We start from the raw sequence: 18755 nt of genomic DNA, 5'->3' as shown, positions 1-18755 counted from the left end.
AATCTATATATATATCTAAAATACATGACAATTGGGGGTAATTCTGAATAAAGATAGTCTAAAAATATTACTTGAAATAATAAGATATAAAAAAAACTAAAAGTACTATTTTAGCGAGTTTTAAATATATGATATATTTATACATATCTGTGCAAAATTATAATCAAATTCTTTTTTATTTTAAGCAAAAAAAAATCTGTGTGTTGTATATCAGACATGAATTGGTTATTTTCTTCTATATGGTTTATTTTTATGTAATTGTTTATTTAATATACAATAGAGATAGGTATTTCAATAAAACACAACCACAAAGGAATTCCTAAGAAAGTAAAATTAACTGTAAAGTTCACAGTGAAAATTTTCAAAATTATTATCTATATATTTTCAATTACACTAAAAAAACTTTGCCAATTATATAACATTATCGGAACCTCGAGGTTATATAAAAAATAGAAAAAAAATCTTTATATTTATAAGGGACGACTTTTGGATTGAATTGGGATACATCAAAAATAGGCCCCAAGTAAAGTATGATAAACTCAGAACTGCTTTTAAACTTATAGTTTTTATATATGTATTATAATTTGCACAGATGTGTGTATGTTTGCACAGATGTGATACATGTGTGTGTATGTGAGTCTGGGTGTGCGTACCTGCTGCAGCTTGTAGTGGTTGATGATGTCCTGGTCGGCGGGGCAGCTCTGCGCGAAGGCGTCCAGCTGGTACATGTGGTGCATGTAGCGCCAGAGCGCGCGGAAACTCGCCTGAGCACACAAACAGCATTATGTTATTACAGCATATTAGAACAGCAAAATTGATAACATTTATATAAAGGAAGATTACAAATGATATTAAATAATACAGTAGAAACTCGAATTAATAGTTGTTGTCGTTAGGCATTCTTATAATCGAAAATCAAAATAATCAAATTTATGAAGAAAAAACAGGTTTTGTGCATATATGTAGTACATAACATTGTATTTAGGAAAATAACAAATAAATATTGACGATACATTTTCTCTTGTTTACGTACATATGAAATATAGGTCACGTGGTTGGCTTGTTAATCCGGATAATCACGAATTCGCATAACTAAGCGCCCGATATTCGATTTTCTACTGTATTGCATATTTTATTTCTCTATTAAATTATGAATTTCATACAAATGAAACCGAGACAAAAGTTGATATATTAAAATATATATAAACAAAACAAAAATCTACCTAAAATTATATAACTTTCAACAGTAAATAAAATAAAAACATTCATATATAATATAAAACATAACATTACCGGTATTTCAAAATCAACAAAGTACTTCCCGGCGACGCGGATGTGCTGCAGACGCGGCATCAGCTCGCAGTCGAAGCAGCACATTGTATCTCCCGTTAGGAATCTGTAAATATAACATTAAAATATAATATAATATTGTATAATTTTGATGGTGAGTAGGTTAGTAAACTCGAAAATTAAGAGCGAAATGAAAAACTACGCAAAATGCAAATTAATTAATTAATTAGGCGGAAAGTAGGAACCGGAATATTTTAATGCTAGGTTCCTTCTGCATAACCTTTTTTTTTCTTCTTTTTTTTTATGGTAAAAGGACAAGGCAAACGAGCGTTCGGGTCACCTGATGGCGATCACCGCCGCCCACGACCCCGTGCAACACCAGAGGAGCTACAGGTGCGTTGCCGGCCTTTGAGGTGGAGATAGACGCGCTTTTTAAAGGTACCCATATCGTACCGACCTGGAAACACTGCCGCGGGTAAACCGTTCCACAGTTCAAACCTGTAGTATGCGGGATACAGCGTGAAGCTAAAGCTACTATACATTTACCTGGTGCCTCGACGTTCGAGCAACGCGTCTATACGCTGTAAATGCGAGCGCAACGCAGCCGATTTCTGCTCATCTTTGCGCACGAGAACCAACTTCAGCTTGGAGTATAGGTTCTCTATGAGGGAGGCCACTTCTTTGTCCTGGAAATAGAATAGAATTGTTTTGAAATAAATGTATTTACTATTATACAAAACGTATAAATATGTTAACGTGGGATTTCAATCCAAGCTTCTTGGATACCGTCCAGGCGCTCTCACCTAAGTTTACAGAGCCATAAGTTCTAATGCGTTTTATGTCCGCTTAAATACATGTATATAAGAACTTTTACATATACATAATATATGAAATTAAACTAACAAAAAATATTTCTCTTAATATGCGTTCCATTGAACTAGTTTACATAACATTTAGTAAAATCATTAGAAATCAATTTAAATCGCATTTTGTGCTTTCGAGGTTAATATTATATATATATATGTATATATGCATTACATTATGTTACATCAGAAACACGTAAATGTATTATTTCGACAGTAAAATTGCATTTTTATAGCGTAAGTTTTGATGGAACCTACATGCATTAGCGAGCGATTGGTCAATCGTAAATGTTTCGCTTTTATATTGTGGTATGTTACCAGCACATGGCACCAGCTTTCAAATCAAAAAAGAATCATTAAAATCAATTCACCCTGTCCAAACATCCGAGGTAAAAAGAAAGAAAAAATGAGTCAAAATGACAACCTCCTTTTACAAAAGTCGGTTAAAAAACACACACACAATAAGCATAACAAAACAAACCTGCACAAAAAGATTGTGTCCACCGGGCACAGACTTCATGATGTGCCGTTCAATTTTCTCATTCTCGAGTATGGCCAGGCCATTGTCGATGAGTATGGGTGGATGTGTGGCCTCAAAGTTGGTGCGGAAGTCTGGCGGTGGCTTCTGCATGTCCACCGTTGTAACCTGAAATAGAGAAGAGAGTATGACAATTTGTTTTTTTAAGTTCCATTACATAGCATCACGATATATCCCGCTGTTCCCTCTGCCTACGCTGTTAAGTTAAATAATTAAGGCAGAGGGAACCCAGTATTAACCTATCCAGTTTGCCACTTTACGCCAAATTTCTCCCCCACGCCTCGGTTTGTTACTAGAGCGAAAATTATAGTATTACAAATTTTTATCCTTCGAGTGGGAATCGAACTGCCTCGTTTACAGTCACAAGCTTGTGCCACAGTGCCTCCAAGGCATCAACACAAAAAACACTACTCATCACGATACTATCCTCATCTTAACCTAATTACTTAAAGAACGACTGCCCACCCTAAACCATGGTTAGACTAGTCTATGGCAGTTATACAGGCGCTTAACTGTAACGACTGTCGATTATATCGGATACTAGCGGCCCGCTCACGGTTTCACCCTCGTGAACTATGTTATTATTAATTTCTGTCTCCATGACTACGTCCTAGTGACGTTATGCAAAATTTGAGACTTCTAGCTTTTGTAGTAACGAACTTTCATACAAACTTTCGACCCTAAAAACAACCCCTTAGAAATCGAGTTTTAAAAATTCCCGTCTTAGCGAGCACCTACGTCTTATAAGTAACTCCTATGCAAAATTTGAGATTCCTAGCACTTGTAGTTTCTGAGATTTCGTGATGGGTGAGTGACCTTTCGATTTTATATATATAGATACAATTTGAAACGATAACTTAAAGTACCCTCTAAAGTACACAGGACTATATATCAATCAACATTTAACTGTAGTGGGCGTTACTTTACTATGATTTCCTTTCAAGTAATATAATTGGATATTTAAATTTAGATGGCTAATACAGAAATAGACAGTATTTATATATTTTTGTAAGGAAATACCTACATAAAACTAGAGTGGTAAAATCAAAGTGACAGATTTCGGAGATTATGTTTTAATTATATTTATTTAAAAACATTGGAAATGTAGTTATAATAAAAAAAACTATAGTAAAAAAGAAGAAGGCACATTATCTTACTTTTAAGCTGATAGTCTTAAGTTCTGCCAACAGATAGAGGTCCATGAAGTACTCCTGGCAGAACAGACACGCACCCTTCCGCCGTCCATCGATGGTTGAGGCCTGGAAACAAAAGAGAACTAGATTAATTCACGTACACAAAGTTTGCTACTAAAATGGATAAAAATAATAAGATGAAAAGAAACAATGGCCGTGAGAATATATGTAGATATTAGATCTTAAAGCACTAAATAATGCCTTCACTCTGACAAGGATAATCAGAAAAGAATGATTTATAAACTAAAACTAAGTGTTTTCATATAAATTGTAAATTATTAAATTAAAAAATATATTAAATCAGCTTCACGCTGTATCCCGCAGCAAAGTACAGCAGCACACAGCAGGACCTGATGTTAATACACTCCGTTGCCCACTTTCCACCGAATTCCGGAATCATTGCGTGTTGAGGGGCGGAATTCAACGCCGCGCTTTGCCTTGACACCAAAGCGAAGAAATGTAAATCAAAATTTCACTTTATCGAGTGGGGTTCGAACCCACAACCCCCTGCGCCAGCGCCTACGACTGGACACAATAAGTATCTTCATATAAATTGTAAATTACAGTAATAATTGTAGGGTAATCGTTACACGCATTTGATAACTTATCATGTAGGAAGTACAAAGTTGCCGATACCACCTTGTAATTTCCACTCGGCAAATTAATATGAACGTGCAATGATAATTGCATGTAAGATACACGAGATGCCGTCGTGGCGCAGCGGCACGTGGTCTGGATGTAAACGATACAGTTATAAGTTCGATTCCTGCTCAGAGAAAATTAATTATTTGTATATTGTCGCTACTTAGGTTGCTGCCACTCACACATCGCGCATGTATCAGAAATTGGACCATTCATGGGGAAAAGAATGTCTTAATATTATGGTTTCCTGTATCTATATTTCTTCTTCTCCAGAATTCGGCGAAGAGCCCAATTTTTAGCCCAAGACCGGAGTGTCTAAACACTAGGCACTCTTTGCTTACCCTGCTACAGGCTGGATAAAGCGCATAACTGAAAAAAAAACATGCCTATGCGAGAGAAGCATGAAGCTAAAAATATATAAAGAAAAATATGTCTATATTTTTCTAAATACCTTTTAAGACCATCGAGCTATACACTACTCGTATAATTGAAATAATTTACAACTATCCTGAACCTACATTTATCATCTGATACAGCATAGATGTAAGGTGGTATATAATTACGTAACATCAAGAGGAACACCACCTTCCCCAGACTTGAAGGAGATCCGACGAGCATTGGATACAGTCTATTATATGAATATTCATAACGCATTGTTCCACCACACGGAGACCCGTGACCGATTGTGTTGTAACGACTGGTTTTACAGATGACGACTTGACGTAAAGCGACATTTGTTTTTAGATCTACTGTATACAATACAATACAAACGTGATCATTTAAATTAAATTTTAGCTTCACAGCATATACGGCAGAGGGAACCTAGGAACCTGATGTTAAGACACTCCATTCTTATTAAGACATTTGGGCTACCCACTTTAAACCGAATTCTGGAGGCACCAAGTGGCGGCAGGGTAGACAGAAGGAACCCGGGAATCTAGTGTTAAGATATCCCATTTACATTGAGATACGTCCGTACTCCAACTTCCGCTGAATTATGGATGGCGTGGTGAGTGGCGGAATTCAACGCCGCGCTTTACTTTTAATGGTTGCTCTTTCTTACTCGAAAGGGAATAGAAGCAACAAACCTGTCGCGTTTACATGGCACGTTTGTTCCCCTGCGCCACTACTGGCCTAAGGCCTAACTAAATAGACTTGACTTAAGAATAATCTTAGGCGATTTAAATGTTTAATATATTAAATGTTATTATTGGATGATCTGCTAGTAATACAAAAATTTTGTAGAGTTCTTTATTCATTAAATCTTTAAGTGTAAAATAGCAACTACATACAAAAATAGCAAGAAATATAAATGTACGAACATAATAAAAAAAACACTAATGAATTTTAAATTAAATTCTCATAACATTTATCTATAAAACTTGACCATGTAGAAACAATAAATAACGACAATTAAAATCTATAGAACGGGTTAGCAACTTTTACTTTAAAGTATAAACTATTAGTGAGAGGAGCTTTTCCTCGACAAGTCCGTTGAAAGTAAACACGGTCTTACTTTATATCTCGTTTGTTATTTTTTTGTATCGTTGGTGCAAGTATTAATACAAAATTAATTGAAAATATAATATCAATGATTGTAACTTATTAAATACGACTTTGATTTGAGTGTAAGTGGATAAAAAGTTGTTAATTTTCTCAATCTATACTAATATAATAAAGCGGAAGAGTTTGTTTGTTTGTTTGTTTGTTTGTTTGTTTGAACGCTAAGATCTCTGGATCTACTGGTCCGATTTTCATTGTTTTTGTTTTGTATGAAAGCTGCATTCTTCAGAAGTGCTATAGGCTATATAACATTACATTACACATATATACTAATATATTTTAAAGTACATTCTAATTTGACATGCAATTTATTCTGCCATGTTAATAACAACCGTCGTTGCTACGCGACCGCTACCGCGACGTTTTGATATTCATGCTTATGAAAATAAATATAATAGTCACTTTTAGCATTTTATCTAGATTGAAATTATAGTTTACTGTATAACATACTAATAAATAATTAAGGAGATGTCACTGATTCCAAATGACCTAGCCACCTAGCGGGCGGCACAGTATGACCGACGCGAACGGGCAGATGACGTTGACGGTTTTATAAATTTTCATACATTTTCGAACTTTATTTGTTGTTTATAATTAATTTAAAATACACTTTGATTCTCTTCTTATTTTATTTGATATTGCCCGCTAAAATTATCCTACTTAATAGAGAGAAATGTTTAGTTATTTCGTAGAGTCGATATCTATGTACGCACGTACGGAAAACTTCAGGTACTTTTTCTAATATTAAGAATACCTATCCTTTAGTTACTTTTAATCCTTTTGTTAGTTAATTTCAATAACTCAGATAATTTTTTCTAATTATGTGTATCTACTTATTATTCTTTTTGATTATTTGAGCTTATATTTTCTTACTAATTCTATTGAGAATTTAAAATAATTTCATGAATATATTTAATAAATATTCTTATAGTTGAAGCAGGCGTAGCCGCGTCCGGGTCCACTAGTTTACATATAACTAGCGACCCGCTCCTTCGCCCACATGTCCTACACAATTATTTATTTTCTTATCTGAATTACTGTCGTTATCTAGTAACGTTATCTTTTTATATAAAAAAAAAAAAGAAAATATCCATACATTAATAGCTAAAATTTCAGCCAATTCATTAAAAAAAACAAACAAAATTGTACCTAACCATTTTACTTTTCAAACATTTAAATAACAAGCTTTATTTAAGTATAGAGGATTAATCAGCTTAATCCTACTAAGTGATCCAATTATATACTTTATATCGATACGAAGTTAAGTCATCGACGTGCTTGTAAACAAACTATGAAATACCTCCCCCTACCATGATGAAAGGCTCGTGAGTCATGCACACCGGATTTCAGGTCAAAGGGCTCTGTGTATGCATTGATTAGAACTTTCTAGTAGGTTCTACTAAGAAACATGTGAAATAAGAAAATCTAATTTAACAGCTACTTTTGCACTATTCAATTAGATTTTATGATATAGGTAATATTAAACAGAAAATAGATAAAATTGTTTTTTAAAAGGAAAAGCGCGGTGTTGTGTTCCACCACTTACTCGCAAAGCCTCCACAATTCAGCGGAAATTAGGAAATAGAAGTGTCTTAATAGGAACGGAGTGTCTAACACTAGGTTCTCAAGTTCCTTCCTCCTACTTACATCATACCTTCTGCTACCTGTGGGAAGACACGAACATATTGTAAACAAAACTTGTTGACATTCTTAATTTGTAATGTTTATTATCAAAAAGTACTGAACTTGTGTAAAAACACAGTTAAATTAAAATTTTTATTCATATACTTAGACGGTTACAGGAACTTGCGAATAGTAGTGATTCTAATATGATTCTATTGCCAGTTCACAAAGGTGCACATGAAGAACAGAGAGAGATGCACAGTGGAGAAAAACGGCAAGAGAGGAGTTCTTTTAAATAACATTTTACAATGTTATGTTTTGGTTACATTGTGCATACATAAAAGAGACATATTAAAATGCACATATTAATACTTTCCGTGCGAGAGTAACAAATCAAATCCACCGTTCAATATGTAATGAAGCGCGACCGATTAACCCACTTCCTTACACTGTTACAGATTTTCTTAAAATACCCATCTCATTGAGCAATAGAAATTAAGTATTATTGTAAAATGTTGGTTTTCCACCCAACCCCCCTTCCCCCCATACCTGTCACGGTCAAGTCAGTCCTTTTTTCAACTTACCTCACAATTTCACTAATTATACATTCATTAATTTATTATTTTTTACAGTTCCATCGACGAGCCATGGCCGTCCTGAAGGGCTCGAGGAAAAAATAATCAAAAGTACAAAAAATTTAAAATAAAAATGTTAGAGCCATACCAAACTTCATGATTATGATTTGTAACGTTTAGCTTTAGTATATTTAGGTAGGAATGTGGAGGGATCACACACAAGCCAACTTAAAAAAGCACGGGCCACGAAGCAAAAAAAATATTAATATGCTGTGGTATAAAAAAATATAAAAAAAATATGCAAGCACATGCACACGCCGTGCATAATCATGTAAACAGTACACGTAAACGACATTCGGTTAAGAGGGCGGGCAAAATATACATGTACGAGAGCCTTCATAGAAATACAACGTTACATTTCGAAACAGTAACGGTGCTCAGAGGTTGTAGCGGGAATTTTATATTTTCAATATAACACGTTTCTACACCATTTTGACGGGAAACGACGAACGGCTTTTTGAGTGTGAGTTCGATCAACTTCTGGGAATAGTTATACAAAAAATATAGTCGTGGTCAATCATAGTATGGCGTTAGGTTACGTAAAGTAACATAACATTATTTTAACCTTTTCTTCATGTATAAATAAAACATTCTATTCATACTTGCTGAAACCCTAAGTCAGTTAAGCAAATATATACAAATAACATATCATAATCATCATCATCAGCCTGTCGTCGTCCACTGCTGGACATAGGCCTCTCCAATGGCACGCCACTGAGCTCGATCTTTAGCTCTTCGCATCCAATAACATATACAAATAAATTATTCCTATATCACATGTTAAAATTAATAACTCGAATTAAGCAACAATAGGCTAAATAGAAAAAACAAGTAAAGCTAAGTTAAATGCCCCCAAAAAGAAGATAAACATAGAATTTTCCAAACAGTGTCACAACACTATGGGGTGTCTTCGTGTCCAACGCGTGAACAAAATAGAAATGCAAGTGAGGCGATGGCGCGTGACGCACCGACAGAACATGACGCACCCGCACTTTATTTACGATTAGAAATTGCAGACATATCAATTGACAACGACCATTACTGAAAAAAAAAACCGCTTCACGCTTTTTCCCGTTTGTATTCGAAAAGACAGAAAAAGTAGTGTTACAATGCGTTTATCCGTTTTCTAATTTTCGGGATATAACGAAAATCAAAACTACGCGCTTAGTCGATCAGGGCTGGATAACAAGAATAATTTAAGCATAGTCTTTCCCCCGAGAGGAGATCGAACCCACAACGGTCCCGTGTAAAGTCAGATGCTGTACCAGAAAGCCCCGACAGCCTCCACTGAACCATGACAATTTAATCAGATACGCGTCCTTTCTCATATTTGCATGCCAGCTTTACGCCCGAGCGGGTCGTGATGTAATTAGAATTATAAATAAAATCAGTCACACGAGCCATTTGCGAATTAGACATAGTAAGTGCTTTGATTCAATCGAATAGGTTTTAATGGACACTTCACTACTTATTATAATATTTAACATAGTACAAAATAGAGCTGCTTACTTTCGAGCAAGATTTTGCAACGTAACGGAATTTAATGCGATTTTAACTAACAATAACAATGATTTAAGAGCAAAGTTATTGTATAAATATGATGTCTGAAGCACAGAGGTGAACAATGCTCTTCATCAGAACAAGCTGCGAGTTCCCCGCCAGCATTGTTAGAGGATCAGCAAGCCACCTACAGTAGAAAGACAGCCCGTACTTCTACCATATGTGAAGACAGAATTAGCAATATCTTAAGATGAGCTTTCAAAGAGAACGTAAAGTCAGTAGTTGAAATAAATAGATGCACGTCACGCCCCGCCAAATACGAGGAAATAACGGCGAGTCGAGTTGAAGGACTTCAGAAAACAAAATAAACCAAACATGATAGTATAAGACAATGCAGGAGATACAACGTAGCGTGACAAACAAACAGACAAGTTATAGACATTACCGAACATAATATGGACACTTTCAATTTCTTGAAAACGAAAGTGGCATGTAGGTACCATGTGCCTTCTGTATAGAAACACACCTTATTTGTCGATATGGCAGGAAAAGTTGTTGAACCATCATACCGTCGTACAGCAAGTGCCCTAGCCTGTTTATATGCGATTACATAAATCACTATTCCTTTTACAATCGTTATCTAAGAATAAATCACCATTCTAAACAGACGAAAACCTTAAAATATACCTTTTAACAAGAAAAACGATGATATTCTATAATACGAAGCAACCTCAACCTAAGTCCGAACCAGTATCAGATTCCTGCATCTCAATCCTCAACGCAAAGATATTGGATAAGCATCATAGATCAATGACCCGCGTCGGGAAAAGCCGGCACTTGACCACCGTCCAACTTTACAGACCGTGAAAGTGTGGTCTCTAATTACTTGAAACCCGTCTCTCCTTTCCTGGTGCTAAAATGTCTTAGTTATTGATTATTTCAACCTTATATAGCCGTTGCTGATTTATTTAATAACTTTTGACGTTAGAAACAGTGACAGTGCCATTTTCGAAGTTCGAGAACCACAAAGTCTAATTTAAAAAGATATTAAAGGTGATGATAGTTCATAAAAAATAATAGAGTTAACGAAATTGAAAAGTGAGGCTAGTCCTAGGGAAGGATACAAAAGTGTGTCTGTAAGACAGATTGCCGGTTCGATTCTCACTCAGGAAAACGAAATATTTAATATACCCATTTACTTCGTTTCTGGTGTCGAGATAAAGCGTGGTGTTCAGTTCCGCTACAACACGTCATGCCTCCATAATTCAACGGGAAATGGGGAACAGAGTATCTAAATTCCTTTTAAGACATTCCGTTCCCCATTTACCGTTCATAAATCATGATCAATTTAACGGATGAAATAAACCGAAAGTGTGAAGACAATTAGTGTGATACGAGTGTGATATAACAAATGTACATCTCGCATGTTCCACTGAAACAACTGTCTAGGCCGGCAGCGAGCTGGCTGGCGCAGTTTGAAAAATGGACTCGTCTCCAAAAGAATCGCGTGACCACTTGCTTTAAACAAAATAAAAATATCTGTATATCTGTGAACATTTCCGTGATATTCCTACGTAAAAAATCATACCTCAATAATTAGGGTGATTCGCTTTTCCTTTATTTCTTCTTTTTACCTATAAACCTTTATATAAACAATAAATTTAAGTTCATTTCTAATCCAATTTAAAAATATCTATGCTATTGTTTTTTTTTTGAGTTGCTACGAGCCACAGACTTTTGTCGTCTGTGCCTTTCTTGTTCCTGAGTTCTGCTGGTTTAAGTTTTGAGATTTTTTATATAGACTAACTTAGATAAGGTTTTCACTACATTGGACATAGTACTGCCCTACATTTATAATCAAGCGCAAGGCAACACAAAAGCAACTATTCATTCGGTAAATAAAATAGTCATCCGGAAGTAGGAAGGCGTGGACTGTTGCACAATCTAACTTTGTCCCGGCATTGCATTATTGCTTTACCGAATTTACAGTTGAATGAGTTCATTGAGTTCAATATAATTTATCTAAAAAAACAATATTGTGACTGTGAACGTGACAGTGAGTTGTGTGTTGTGAGTTCGATTCTCACTTGAGGAAATAAAATATTTTATATTTTTATTTATTCGCTCTGGTGTCACGCGGCGTTGATTTTCGTCACTCGACACGTAATGCCTTCAGAATTTGACCGAAAATGGAGAACGGAGTGTCTTAACACTAGCTTCCTTTTACCTTCCCCTCGGTGTGTGGGATACAACGTAAAGCTGTGTGATGCAAGAAGAGCACAACACAGAGAAACAATGTATAAAAAATAAAATAAAAAAAATGGACTAAATGTGGCATATATTAGAATAACCACTGTTGTTATGTATTCAGAATATCATATTCCAACCCAATAAAAATACTTAAAGAATACATACTCCTAAATACGCATAGATATATTGGTAGAAGCGTGAATTAAAAGCCCAATTCTAGAATAAATTGACTCATGAGACTAAATTGGAAACATCTGCAGCGTATGGCTTTATAGTGTTTATTTTATTATACAGCTTACAATATAAAAATCTGGTGATCTCAGTCCGTTTTAGTCATACGTGTGATGACAATGACATCACGACCTTGCCTCACGAGGCTGACGTACATGGAATAAGTAAAGGAAATTCTCACAGCACTTGAGTTATGACTGTTTTGTTATCCTTCTACTCACATTATACAAATAGTTGAAAAGGTTATTTGTGGTTTAATAGCAAAAATATTTCTTAATAATGATATATTACCAGATAGAGAAATCCTCTGGAATCCAAGGACGCCAGAACAGACGGAGTGGCGAGCATAAGGGGAAGCCTATGTCCTGCAGTGGACTTTAAAGGCTGATGAATGGATATTATTATTATAATATCTTTACAATAATATTAAATAAAAATATAGTTAGTAAATATTAAAATACAAAACAATTTAAAAGTTACAGTCAAATTCGACTGCTTAAGCAATATAGAAAGGATTTTACTCTTGACCTTATATTACATTGTGAAAGACTCAATATAGGGGTCAGAAACGTGAATAGATTTCATATAAACGATTTGCATATTCTTTCAAACAGTCATATTTATTTGAAAGGTCAGTAACAATGTTAACAACTCATTCTCTACACCAGAGAGGAGAAAATGTAAATATAAAATATTTAATTTCCTTAAGTTGGAATCGAACCCGTCCTTTTTGAAATCGATTTGATTTGAAATCGAAATCGATCCTGTCGCGTTAATACCCACATTTTGTATTATATTGTTATATTTTCTTTTAAACAATTTTTTTACTGTTAATTCTTTTAATTCATAATAATCTACGCTATTGAATACCGATGTGTTCAATTAATAGAAAGTAAACTAATTTGTAACGTTGCATGTTATCGTAAATTAACTCTATAGTAGTAAATAGTGTGGCTCGTGTGGGTCCATTACACTTGTGGGGGAACGATAAAGACACCGCCGTACTTTTAACAAAAACCGCATAATTAAAACGTTTTATTGAGTTGTAAATTAAAATTTCTATATTGGTAATTATTAGCTGAGCAGTTACTCTAGTTTCGCCTTTCGTTTCGTTTCGTTTCGCCAAGTGTTTCACAGCCCCAACGAGGAACCGAAAATCCTATTCCTTTGAATGGAAATCGAATACACAACCATCGCGTTTACAGTCAAAGGCTATACTGCTGCACCTCAATGGCCTTAATTTTATTTACATTATTCTATAAAAACATTTAGAAGCGAAAAAAAAATGGCGATAAAAACGACAGGCTATTATAAAAAAAATATAAAATATAAAAATTTTGTATGAGAGACAAATTATACTAACAGTAGCAAAGATGCATTGCCAAGTGTATTCATAGTTAGTAGGGTTGTTTACTCACTTTATATAATTACTAGCGTAGCATTTACACGCTCGCGTTTCCATATATTAAACACGCCTAAGAATGTAATCGACCTAATGGATACGCATCTGCTGTTCGACCCCGCTACGGAAATAACTATGGAATTTAAAATATTTTACTTCTAACGAATGTATGTAATATCAAGAAAGTTTTTTTTTTTTCGCACAACGCAGGGTAGACAGAATGAACCTAGTGTTAAGCCACTCACCTACATATCTCAACACCTCGTTACCATTAATTAAAATACTAAATATTTAATTTCCTAGAGAGGGAATCGAACCCACAACGTGTAGTTTATACATTCGTACGCATATGCCCCTGCGCCAGGACTGACCTCAAGTGATTAGACCTTATTAAAATAGTTTAACTTCTTCCAATAGTTGTTAAAAACACAATTGAGTTAATTTTTCACTTATAACTTTCTACGATTTAACTATCAAGAAAATGCATAAAAAACTACAAAATTACCGTCATTATCGAAGTTATCAACGGCATGTGGTGTTAGGATTTTTCTTGATTCTCAGAATAATCCACCAAGAAGCAGCATCACGCTACGCACTAACAATTATCAAGTAATCTTAGATCTAATATGAATATAATTGTTTAGATAAACAAAACAATTCTATCAGACACTTCGAGATTATCTGGCAGATAAGCCGCGTGTTAAATTGAAAATGGCCATTTCGTATAATTCCTTCTGATAATTATAATCTTAAGCATATTTTAAATACAAATAATTATGACGTTAGCACTTTAAATTTAATGAGAAAATTGGATCCTGGCTTAAGTATTAAATTTTTACCATTTTTATGAGGATGATATTTATTGAGACCGTCGTACGTCGTAACGGACAAAAGCCTGTAGGTAATCGTCACGTCGGGTATGGGTTCAATTCCCACTCGGGGACATGAATTATTATTTATGAATATTTTCATTTCTTCGCTCTGAGTACCAAAACAAACGCGCGGCAATGCCTCAAAAATTCTATAAAAAGCGGACGATTTCGAAAAGACGCGAGTTCGACTCTAGTTACGTTAAAATTTTACTTAGAGTGATCCCATCCCCCCTTTCTAGAGTATATTTATAACATTTTTTAGCATAGAATGTAGATAAAGAAATAACTAATTTTAATAGTAACGACAATTTACTAATTACCTTAAATCATTACGCAAAATAAAAATATTCAGCCGAAAGAAAGTGAAAACACGAAACGATTAAAGCATTTCACAGTCAAATAGAAAAACCATTGTTTTTTGTACATCAAGAGTGGCCGACGATAATTTTGCGAGCGTGTCTAATTCACCCACTTTCCCCTTTTCAAATATAGACGTTTTAGTTTCGCTTTCCACAATTATGCAAGTGCTAAGGGAAATAAATCAGTAAATTACTAAAAAAAATATAATTATACTAGTGGACCCGAACGCGGCTACGCCCGCTTGAACTATACGAATATTTATTAAATATATTAATGAAATTATTTACAGTTTTCAATAGAGAGATGCGTTAAGCAAGCTTATTTTGGGTGATGTTTTCTAACAACAAACTTTGCAAATGGTTGCTTAGCAACGACGGTTGTTATTAAAATGGCGGAATAAATTGTATGTCAAATTAATAAATATTTTAATATATTGGTATATATCGAAAATATTACAAATATGAGAAAAAAAAGTATCCTATGTTCATCCCGAGACACTCAAGTATCTCTATATGAGTATTTCATCACAATTAAATTAGCGGTTTGGTCCTGATTGCGTAAAAGACAGACAGACAGACAGACAGAGTTACTTTCGAATTTATAATATAGGTATGGATTCACAAAAATAACATTCACATGTTAAGTACAAATTATTTGAAATATTTATTATTTTCATTTCTTCGCTTTGGTGTAGAGACAAAGGGGGGCGTTGAGTTCCTCCATTCAAGATGCAAGAATACGACGGAAAATTGAGAATGAAGAGTGGCAGCAGCCTGTAATTACTGCAGTTGATTCCCAACTTCGTGGAGAGACTATATTTCAATTTCAAATTCGCTGTGACAAAGACCGAGAGTGACTTTGTTTTCCCTATTATAAATACGAGGACTCAATTTTTCTGTGTAAGGGTAATCAGAAAAAAAGGTAGTGTTAAGACACTAAGACACAAATACACTCGGAAGATACGTGCAGCTAAAAAAGGCAAAAAAAAGTAGAGCACAATATTTATTTGTCTCCCATCGCCCATGCCCACGCCTTGTCTGCAGTTGAAAATGCTCCGTCAAGTGCAAAGAAAACATATCTACGTCCTACACTATTCCATATCCTAATATTTCTTTGTTTTTTTTTCGCTTCACGCTGTATCCCGCACACAGCAGGGTAGGCGGAGGGAACATAGTGTTAAGACACTAAGTTCCCCACTTTCTGCCGAATTCTGAAGGCATTAAGGGGCACTACTCAACGCCGCGCTTTTGCCTCGATACCAGAGCGAAGAAATGGAAATATATAAATATTTCACTACCTCGAGTGGGGATCGAACCCACAACCGTCGCGTTATAGTCACACCCTTGTGACGTTGCGCCACAAGGACCTCAATACTTACAATTTTTTTTATAAAATTGTTGCACATTATTTGTACTTTATAACTTTTTAATGGAAGTTCATGTTCACGTTCATCCATGAGTTAACTGACTTTACCATTTAGAAATTTTAATAAATACAAAAAAAAAAAAACAATCCCTACAGGATTCTGGTATTGGCCTTCTAATGTTAGACATTATAATAAAAAAAATATATAAACATAATAAAATCGAGACGCGACCGTTACTGGCTCTGTACGTGTCTGGCTTATCTGGCCGGCCTTGGGCCGCGTACGGGGTGACGTCACCCAAGCCACATTTTGTGAATCCGTTGACATCACTGTCGAAGCACCTACACGTTTCTTCCCTTTGCCCCAACGGAAAAAAAATATATTCTTTAATTTATGACCGACTTCTTTAAAAGGAAGAGGTTATCAATTCGACTGTACATTTTTTTATGTTGTTACCTCAGAATTTTGACTGGGTGAACCGATTTTCGACCGACCGATTCTTTTTTTATTTAAAAGTTGGTGCTTAACGTGTGCTCCCATTAAACATTTTATTATGTGAGGCAAAGTACGGCGTTGAATTCCGTCACTCAACACGCATGACTCGAGAATTCGGTGGAAACCGGCTGTCTACCATTGATGAAAGAACTACTTGTTCGAATAGAAAAAATATTTTTACGTTGGGTAGTCCATATTTTATGGAGAGTGGCTATAGGCTATGCTATTACATCCCGTTAATCCTTTTGCAGATAGCACCTACTGTGAGAATTACTTCGGGCACTTAGGAAGTGTCATAATATACAACCTTTAGTGATTTCCATTTGAACACGCGATGGAAGCCGTAGTTCAAAACTGGTACCTACTTAGATAAAACGCTATCGAGATACATTTCATGATTGTGATAGATCGTAGAACTAATTGACAGATATTCTCTGTGGTGACAGATATTCTCTACACCTGCATGTCAAAATGAATAAAATAACTGTCCTAATTAACTTTAGTGGTATATTTTTAGTATAACAATATTTAAATAATCTAAGGTCTTAACTCTCTAACCATTAAAATTGCAAAGCTTTTAGCTAAGTAAATAACGGGTATATTTAATGGCCATCGTCGCCCAGGGACATAAGGGTGCAAATGTAAACGTGGCAATTGTGGGTTCGATTCCCACTCGGGGGAATCAAATATTTAATATTTCTTCGAACTGGTGACGAGGTAAAACGGGGTCTTGACTGTTAAGTTCCGCCACTCAACACCCAAAGCCTCCAAGAATTGGACGAAACTTTTTTTAAATATTATTTTTAGGTTCTACAGAAACATCGACAAGAATTTACTTAAAACACGTATTTATACGTATATATGTATATTGCAAGTATTTCATCATCGTCAACTCGCAAGTTTTCGAGTCAAGTCTATACATTTAACACTTACTAAGGCATTATTGTGATAATTTAAGCGTCCTTGTCACGTAAGCAATGTAAACATGTGGTTAAAGATACAAGCTATACAAGTCGTACGTAAGAATGACGAACGAATAAATATAATAATATATTAATTGTATTCGTAATATAATATTATATTTAACTTAACGTTTGTAGATTTAGTACTTAAGTGTAAAATGGTTATATAATTAATTAATAACCTGATTATGAATTCTATATCTTTTTATTTCCAATTATTGCTTTTTCAATTATTGAATTTTCCAATTGTTGGTTTTTTTTTGTTTTACCCTTTGTGTCGAATGCAACAGGGTCGTCAGAGACACCCTAATGTCGAAGAACTCCACTTTGAACCCAAATACAAGAGAAAGAACGAGGAAAACAAACTCTACCATCAAATGGGACTAACAATGCACAGGAGAGAGAGAGAGAGAGATTTATTTCTTTTCATATTTAAAAAAAAAAATAGATACAAAAGCTCAAAATTTTAATAATATTTTCCAACAAAAAAGCAAAAACGTCTAGCAAAATCTACTAACTAATTTATCTACCGCCCACTTGTCGTCTCTTCAGCAACAACAATAGCTTGAATAGTAAACGACTACTTACTTTTTCAGTTAGTTAAGTATTTAAGTAGGTTCCATGTAGGTACGCACACCTCGTGTGAGCCGTGCACAATGACGTTACGTAATGGCTTGCCCCATTGAGATGTTGCGCATTACGCATTCTAGAAATAACTGTAAATGGTTAACGAGAACGCCGGCTAAATGTCCGTGTTATTTATAAAAAGTGATTTTCATTATCGTTTTCTTTATCCCCCGTATAGTAGAATAAACATAATGTAAGGACACTCTTTTTCACCCGAATTCGAGACAACACGTGTAGAGTAACGGAATAGACCGTAGAGCCGTAGATAACGGAAAAATACGTAGTATATACGTTAGTACTTACTTTTTAATATATTTTTAAATTCAAAGTATAAAATACTTAT

At 34.8% G+C, this 18755-nt stretch overlaps 1 protein-coding gene across 2 annotated transcripts in view; it reads right to left on the bottom strand.

Annotated features, from left to right (window-relative positions):
• Clic (chloride intracellular channel protein 5) overlaps nucleotides 1-18755 on the bottom strand; it is a 36991-nt gene that overhangs the window by 3012 nt on the left and 15224 nt on the right. For both annotated transcript variants that reach the window (XM_085185307.1, XM_085185308.1), the window contains exons 2-6: nucleotides 3849-3950; nucleotides 2635-2799; nucleotides 1837-1976; nucleotides 1294-1396; nucleotides 654-764 (exon numbers count right to left, since the gene is read on the bottom strand). In XM_085185307.1, the coding sequence (XP_085041433.1) occupies nucleotides 654-764; nucleotides 1294-1396; nucleotides 1837-1976; nucleotides 2635-2799; nucleotides 3849-3950 (621 nt within the window). The remainder of the gene's footprint in view (nucleotides 1-653; nucleotides 765-1293; nucleotides 1397-1836; nucleotides 1977-2634; nucleotides 2800-3848; nucleotides 3951-18755) is intronic.

This window comes from Heliconius melpomene, chromosome 5, assembly GCF_056956725.1.
Source record: "Heliconius melpomene rosina isolate 202511_hmr_F chromosome 5, ASM5695672v1, whole genome shotgun sequence".
Taxonomy (NCBI): Eukaryota; Metazoa; Arthropoda; class Insecta; order Lepidoptera; family Nymphalidae; genus Heliconius; species Heliconius melpomene.
Note: the sequence above shows the minus strand (reverse complement) of the source record. Positions and strands in the feature narration are given on the sequence as shown.